This window comes from Orycteropus afer, unplaced genomic scaffold (genome assembly GCF_000298275.1).
Source record: "Orycteropus afer afer isolate SDZICR_OR568_19922 unplaced genomic scaffold, OryAfe1.0 scaffold00404, whole genome shotgun sequence".
In the NCBI taxonomy this organism is placed as follows: Eukaryota; Metazoa; Chordata; class Mammalia; order Tubulidentata; family Orycteropodidae; genus Orycteropus; species Orycteropus afer.
In genome coordinates this window covers 2,476,996-2,485,324 of record NW_006921991.1, presented here as the reverse complement: position 1 = coordinate 2,485,324, position 8,329 = coordinate 2,476,996, and the positions used below count along the sequence as shown (strand labels likewise).

The window sequence follows — 8,329 nt, the reverse complement described above, 5'->3', positions numbered from 1 at the left end:
TTTTCTTCTTTTGTCATGGGTCTGTTCAAATTTTCTATCTCAGTCTGTGTTAGTTTAGGTAAGTAGTGTGTTTCTAGAAATCTGTTCATTTCTTCTAGGTTTTAATATTTGTTGGAGCACAGTTCTTCGTAGTATCTTGATATTATCCTTTTTATTTTGGTTCTGTTGTGATGTCACCTATTTCATTTCTTATTCATGGTATTTGCATCTTCTTTTCCTTTATTAAATCTGCCAGTGGTTTGTCAATTTTGTTAATCTTTTTGAAGAGCCAACTTACAGTCTTGTTGATTTTTTTTTTTTTTTCTTTCTATTGTCTTTCTGTTTTCAGCTTCATTTACTTTGGCTTAAATCTTTATTATTTCCTTTCTTCTGGTGACTGTAGGCTTTTTTTTTTTTTCTTCCTGTTCTTTTTTTCTAATTGTTGGAGATGTTGGGTTAAGGTGTTGATTTGGGTTCAATCTTCTTTTCTGATGTATGCATTTATTCCTATAAATTGCTCTCTGATCACTGCTTTTGCTGTGTCCCCAAGATTTTGGTATGTTGTGTTTTCATTCTCATTCGATTCAAGGAAATTTCTAATTTCATTTTTTTATTCCTTCTATTACGCAGTTGTTTTAAAAAACCAAACCAAACTCATTGCCATTAAGTCGAATCTGACTCATCGTGACCCCTCCTTGGGATTCGGAGGCAGTATCACTACAGAAGTAGAAGAGGGTGTTATTCAGTTTCCATGTGTTTGCTCTTTTTCTGTTGATCTTCCTGTTGCTGATTTCTAATTTTATAGCACTGTGATCTGAGAAGATGTTTTGCAGTATTTCAGTGCTTTTAAATTTATTGAGGCTTGCTTTGTGGCTTAACTTATGGACTGTCCTGGAGAATGTCCCATGTGTGCTGGAAAAGAATGTATATTGTGCTGTTTGGTGGTGAAGTGCTCTATAGATGTCTGTAAGGTCAAGTTGGTTGATTATATTGTTTAGCTCTTATGTGGCTTTGTTGAATTTCTTTCCAGTTCTGTCTTTCATTGAAAGTACTGTATTAAAGTCTCCTACTATTACTGTAGGAGATCTGGTGGCATAGCGCCTAAGGCATTTGACTGCTAACCAGTAGGCTGGCTGTTCAAACCCACCAGCCACTCCTAGGAAGGAAGACTGGGCAATCAACTTCCATAGAGATACTGCCTTGGAAACCCAAGGACAGGTCTCTATGAATTGGGACTGACTTGATGGCAGTGAGTTTGGTTTGATTGTTTTACTATTACTGTGGAGTCTTTTCAATTCTGTTAAAGTCTGATTTATGTATATTGGGTGTGTAGATATTTATTATGGTTATGTTATTATGTTACGTTCTCTTATTCCATTGATCTTTTAATTGTTACATAGTTATATATGTATAATTGTTACATAATATATGTATACATATTACATACATAATGTCCTTCCTTGTCTCTTATGGTCGTTTTTGTCTTAAAGTCTATTTTATTAGAAATTAATATCGCTACTCCTGCTCTTTTTAGATTGCTATTTGCCTGATAAATCTTTTTCCAACCTTTGATTTTTAGTCTATGTTTGTCTTTGTATCTAAGGTGAGTCTCTTGTAGACAGCATATTGATGGGTTATGTTTTTTCATCCAGTCTGCAACTTTCCATCTCTTGAGTGGTGCATTTAATCCATTTACATTCAATGTAATTATCGACAAGTATGAATTTATTGCTGTCACTTTGTTGTGTTTTTTCATGGTATTGCTGATTTCTTCCATATAATTTTCTGTGCTGAGCTCCTTTTGTTTATGAGTTTTATTGTCAATTCCTTTGTTGCTGTTGTTTTAGTATTTGCTAAGTATTTGTCCCTCTCTTTATTTTAATGTGAAGGTTTAGTAGTAGTAGTAGTAGTAGTAGTAGTAGTAGTAATAGTTTTCAGTATACAAGTCTTTTACCTCCCTGGTTAAATTTACTCCTAGGTATTTTATTCTTTTAGATGCTGTTAGAAATGGAACTGTTTCCTTGGTTCTTTTCAGAATGCTCGTTAATGATGTGTAGAAACACACCTTGTACCCTGCCACTTTGCTGAATTCATTTATTAGCTGTAGTAGGGTTTTGTGGGGGGGGGGGATCATTGGGATTTTTTGTGTATGGGATCATGTCATAATATGAAAAGGGTTAGTTTTAATTCTTCCTTCCCAATTTGGATACCTTTTATTTCTTTTCCTCGCCTAATTTCTCTGGCCAGGATTTCCTGTCCAGGGTTGAATAGCAGTGGTGAAAGCAGCCATCCTTGTATTGTTCCAGATCTTAATGGGAAACCTCTCTGTCTTTCTCCATTGAGTATGATTTAACTATGTGGCTATCTCCAAAAATCAGCCATTTATCTTATTGAGGACTTTCCCTTCTATCCCTAGTTTTTTGAGTGTTTTTATCATGAAAGAGTGTTAGATTTTGCCAAATGTCTTCTCTGTGTCAATTGACATGATCATGTGGTTCTTTTCCTTTATTAATCTGTTTTTTTTTTATTTTCATTGATTGATTTTCTGATGTTGAACTACCCTTGCATTCCTGGGTTACATCCTACTTGATCATGGTGTATAATCCATTTAATATACTGTTGGATTTGGCTTGCTAGTATTTTGAGAATTTTTGCATTTATTTATAAGGGATAGTGGGCTGTGGTTTTCTTGTAGTGTCGTTGACTTTGGCATCTGGGTAATGCTAGTCTCAGAATGTGTTAAAGAAGTATTCTTTCCTCTTCTGTTTTTGGGAAAAGTTTAAGAAGCATTAGAGTCATTATAGGGAGCTTTGGTAGCATAGTGACTAAGACACTTGCCTGCTAACCAGACGGCTGGTGGTTCAAACCCACCAGCCACTCCTCGGAAGGAAGGTTGGGCAATCCTACTTCCATAGTGATACTGCCTTGGAAACCCAAGGAGGGGTCGCTATGAGTCGGGTTTGACTCGATGGCACATAACAACAACAACAACAACAACATTATAAATGTTTGGGAGAATTCTCTAGTGATACCATCTAGTCCAGGACTTGTATTTTTTTTTTTTTTGTTTTTGGGAGGTTTTTGATTACTGATTCAATCTCTTCACTTGTTATCGGTTTCTTGAGATCTTTTTCTTCCTGAGTCACTGTAGGAAGTTTGTGTTTCTAGGTATTTGTCCATTTTCTAAGTTACCTAATTTGTACGTACAGTTGTTCATAGTATGCTCTTATGTTCCTTTTTCTTTCCATAGGTTTGGTTGTGGTATCCCCACTTTCATTTCTAATTGTACATATTTGCAACTTCTCTGTTAGTCTAGCTATAAAGTTTTGTCATACAGAAAGTTGAGAATCCAAAAGAGAACCCAGTGTAATTTAAGTTACTTTGAGTTCTTGTGATTTCATCTTTGAATGAGGTTGATATTGTTCAAAGTTCTGTTTCATGGAAGAAGATTGAATTGCATTTGATATTTTTATCCTTTGTTTATCTGTAACAACTTCTTCTTGTGCTACTTATTTTTGTGTGCTCTTTATTACAGTATTCTTTTTGCTTTTTAAGTAGTAGGTAAGCTTTTTAACTTACACCGCTGGAGCCTAGAATTTCAGAAGTATTATCCTCTTTCACTGAATGTTCCAATGTAAACTTAATGTTTCTGTTTTTCAAGATTTTAAGGGGAAAATAATAATAATTTTTTTAAAAAATGTGGATGGTTATCCATAGTCTGTCAAAGAGGTGTCCCATTTAACAGTCTTCCTGTGACTCTCCTGAGAAAATACATGGTAAAGCTATCTTTTCAATAGTCTCTTGGTTTAAAATGATGATATGTTCACCTATTGATGTGACCTTTAGCTTCTTTAATTTTCCTTGATTCCTTTTACCATGATGTCAGTGGTTCTACTTATTTTTGACATTCATTATAAATAATGAGTAAGGAAACAAAGGAAGTAGCTTAAATAGTTTCAGGCAGGCAGTCTCTGACCTCATCTTTTTGCTCTTTATCTGGTACTGCCTATTCTTCGTTGTTTCTACCTTAAGATACACAAAAAAGAATTTACTTTTCTTCCTTTACTGTTCTGGGCTGGTTTGGTCTCTAGTTTTAAACTCTTCTAAAAAATGCAGTGTCTGTTACTGTAGCTGGAAATTTATTTTGCAATACAATATTTCTGACTCCACAAAATAATTTAACTGCTAAATAATACATCCATTTCACAATTATGTCTGAATTCCTAAATTTTCTTTACTTATGCTTAGATATATTTGTGAACTCTGTACCTCTAACTTAAGCAGTTTATTTCTAGTATTCAAACGTTTTCCTCCAGCAGTCTTATTCTCATTACTTGTTGGCTTTATCAGACAATGGTGTATATACTAACATATGAAGAGGTAGTTGGATATTAGCCTTCTGCCTGTTTCTTTATACACTTGGAGGTAAATCAACCCATCTCACCAAAATGATATGTAGTGTTAGAAGTTGGATAATAAGATTACATAACCTAGAATGTGAGTAAAATAGTACAGTATACTAGTTGGTTGAATTTTTTTGTAATCTAACCTGGACTTTAGCCATCACATAGGATACTTCTGCTGTGAGCAGGATCTGTTCAGTTGTGTGAAAGAAAAGTATTTCCCCAGTTTTTTTTTTAATCCTCCTTAACTGTGGCAGCCACCATCAAGAAGGGAACACATTGGGGTATTATTATTATTATTATTATTATTATTATTATTTCTCTTTGAATATTTATAGCATAAATTCAAATTGAAAACAAAAGAGAAGTTCCAATACCACCTAGCTTATGTGTGTCCTGTTATGTCAACCCTTACTAGAAAACACATGCACCTTGTTTCTAAGCATAGAGAAAAAAAATACCCTGCATGAGACAACCAGAACCAAATTAAGGATAAATACAAAATCATGCAACAGTTAACATCTTACATCGGTTTCTTTTCCTGCCTTTCCCCTTTCCTTTCCATGGCCCACTCCAGAATACCCTTGTTCCACATGATTACTTGCTTTATCTCTAGATGGGCAGAAGTGTAGGGTACAAAATTTCCATAGAGAAGATTTTTGTTCTCAAAATTTAGCATTTAAAGATGAGGGTAAAGGAAATATGCCTGTGGGGTCGGGTTATCTCCTGGCTGAGAGCACACTGTTTTGGAGAACATTTCTCCCTTCTGGGGCTTCACGAGGGGCCTACCCAAAACTTAGACTGTTCAAATTAAAGCCCATAGATTATCTGGTCTCTTCCATTTAGCCATTAATTTCATCATGTTCTCAGCTATAATTTCTGTGGCAACAAAGTGAGTAAGTGGATAGGTTTGGTTTTTGCCTCCTTCCTCCTCTTTCTGCTCTTTTCCCTCAGTGGTATGTCATTGTCCAAATCCTGAATTGATTGGGAAAACAGGGAATATGCCAACATAGTGAACAGAATGGAAGACGAGCCCATGAATATGCTGGAGCTTATTAAAGTTCCATGACTGCATCTTGATAATAGATTATAACTTTCAAAAATAAATTAATGACAATTAGAAAGTATCAATTTATATATATTTTGTTTTTTCAAGGCTAGCAGAGTGCTGGTGGCATCCCGTAACTTTGCAAATGATGCTACATTTGAAATTAAGGTAAGCGGTGTTTTACTTTGGGTTAATAAATTTTTCATAGGTACACTTTGACATTGCAGTTTTATCTTTGGAATTGAACATCTTGGTACTTGTGCTTTCTCACTATTTTCTTTCTTCATTTCTCCAATTTTAATTTCCTCTGCAAAGCATCATATATTAATTAGTTGGGATTTTTATTTTTTTTAATTACAGTGAAACATGAAATTTTGTGGTCCCAATTCTGTTTATTCCAATCTTTTAAGTTCTTTTTTTTCTAATTGTAGTTTGGGTGAAAGTTTACAGAACAAACTAGTTTTCTAGTCAGCAGTTCATACACATTTTGTTTTGTGACATTGATTGCAATCCCCACATTGTGACATTTCCAACTTCTTCCCTGTATTTACCATCTCCCTTCATCCTTCTTTCCTATCCCTGCTGCCTTCTGAGCTTTATCCCTGGGCACATGCTGACTTTTTGATCTCATATGGTTTGTTGTTCTAATGAGTGCATAGCTTCCTTATCTATCATCTGGCTGAAAGCTGAGTCCAGGGGTTAAATTTAGTTCCTGGCTTGAAATTGTTTTTTTTGAGTTGCAAATATTTGATTGTGTTGTATTACTGGGAAAAAAAGTAGCCATCAAAAACACAATAATGACAAGAATTCTCTAGAGTAATTGACCCAGTCACAATGAATCAACTCACCATTAGACCTTTAAAAAAAAAAAAAAGTCTTTTACTGGTACACCATGCACTCCGCAGCCTATAGGACTGTGAGCCCAGAAGAACTAGATGGTGCTCGGCTACCACTGTCAATCACTTGGAGGGGGATTGCTGTAGCAGATCCTGGATATAGAGAGAGAACAATGTGGAGGGAGAATAGAAGGGCTTTGTATGCACAGGGAGACAGCTGGGAGGGGGACAGGAGTGCATGAGAGGGAAGGACACAGGGAAGAGGTAACTATGGGAGGAGAGCTGTTGCATTGTGGGAAATTACAGTCAAGAGACTAAGTACATGTGAGCTGCTATATGGAAAGTGATTTTGCTTAAACTTTCAACCAAATCACAATTTAAAAAAAGAAAAAGTCTTTTAAAGATCTTTGGCCATTATTTAAAATAGTCTCTCTAAGATCTCCATCTTGCCCTTAGGCCCATGTTCTATTAAAATATTTTTATTTTATCAGAAATTAAGACCATAATGGAGAACTACTGAATTTTATTTCAAACTGTATTTTCTCAGTTTCTTACATTTCTAACATTTCTTTCTTCACTTTTTCCCATTTCCCTTCATATTTCAAAGTGATCTCCCTTGTTAACTCTAAATTTGATAGTACTTCCATTAATACCGATGTTAGAGACTCTTTCAGTCTTAGTAGCCGGAATACTGTGTGCTTATAATCAACTTGTACCTGCCTCCTATAATTTTGATCCACTTCAGTACTCAGTTTTTTTTTTTTTCCTGAACACTTGGGTTGAATTTTTATTTTAGATACCATGGTTGTCTAAAAACTTTTTAGTATAAATTTAATATATGAACTTTTCCTTGTCATTTGAGTGAAAGTTTACAGAGCAAATTAGTTTTCCAAGCCTGGAACGGAACACCTCCAGGGATCAACTTTCAGCCAGACTATAGACAGGCCTATAAAGAGAATGGTAACACCAGGGAGCAACCTACTCCTCAATACAGTAAACCATATGAGACCAAAAACAAACCTCAGAGAGCAGGGATAGGGCAGCAAACAAATGGAAATGGGGAACCCGGGGAGAAAACGGGAAGAGTGCTGTTATATTGAGGGCACTGCAACCAATGCCACAAAACAAAGTGTGTATAAATTGTTCAATGGAAAAGTAATTCATCATTGTCTTCTTAATATCCTATATCCTAGATTCACAGATTCATAGGGAAGTTTAGCAAAGATTAGAATGGACTATTCTTAGTGGCTTGCTGGTGTTCCCTGGTAGAGAGCTAAAGAAAATAAAACAATTATTACGAAGTTTAGAATGTGAAAAAATTTGAATAAGAAAATTCTTCGTCTATTTCTTTGAAAGTATCTTAGACTGTTTCTTTGAAAGTATATCTTTCATCCTGTAACTCAGTTGATTTGTAGGGGTTTTTGGTGAAAGTCATCTTTAAGAGGAAAGATTTCCTGCCCAGAAAACCTCATTGCATTGCACAGTGAAGTTTATAGATTTAAGAAGCAACATGGAACACTTCTGATGTGCTCCTTTGCTGTTTTTCAAGTTACCCATTATTTGAGATTGAGCTGGATTTTTAGAGTGAGTTGGCAGTATGTACAGTGTAATAAATGGGGAAGATAAATGCCTTACTTCATTGCAGAAATGTGATCTTCATCGATTGGAGGAAGGCCCCCCTGTTACAACTGTGCTCACCAGGGAGGATGGGCTCAAATACTACAGGATGATGCAGACTGTTCGCAGAATGGAATTAAAGGCAGATCAGCTGTATAAACAGAAAATTATCCGGGGCTTCTGCCACTTGTGTGATGGTCAGGTGAGTGGGTGTTTTGTAATAAAACCATGGTAGGTAGATATGCTTTGTATCTGTTTGCTTTTACCCTGCCTTATGATCAGAAATGGAGCTCTGGTGGTGTCATGTGTGAGGCATTTGGTTGCTAGCCAGAAAGTCGGTGGTTCAAACCCACCAGCTGTTCCATGTTGTTGTCGAGTCGGCCCCGACTCATAGCGAACCCTCCTTGGGTTTCCGAGGTGGTATCACTACGGAAGTAGATTGCCCA

At 35.9% G+C, this 8,329-nt stretch overlaps 1 protein-coding gene across 1 annotated transcript in view; it reads left to right on the top strand.

Moving 5' to 3' along the window:
* Positions 1 to 5,067: 5,067 nt before the first annotated feature.
* Positions 5,068 to 8,329, top strand: part of PDHA1 (pyruvate dehydrogenase E1 subunit alpha 1) — a 9,945-nt gene continuing 6,683 nt past the window's right edge. Inside the window, exons 1-3 of the mRNA XM_007953665.2 lie at positions 5,068 to 5,073; positions 5,539 to 5,598; positions 7,912 to 8,085. Coding sequence (XP_007951856.2) covers positions 5,068 to 5,073; positions 5,539 to 5,598; positions 7,912 to 8,085 — 240 coding nt within the window. The remainder of the gene's footprint in view (positions 5,074 to 5,538; positions 5,599 to 7,911; positions 8,086 to 8,329) is intronic.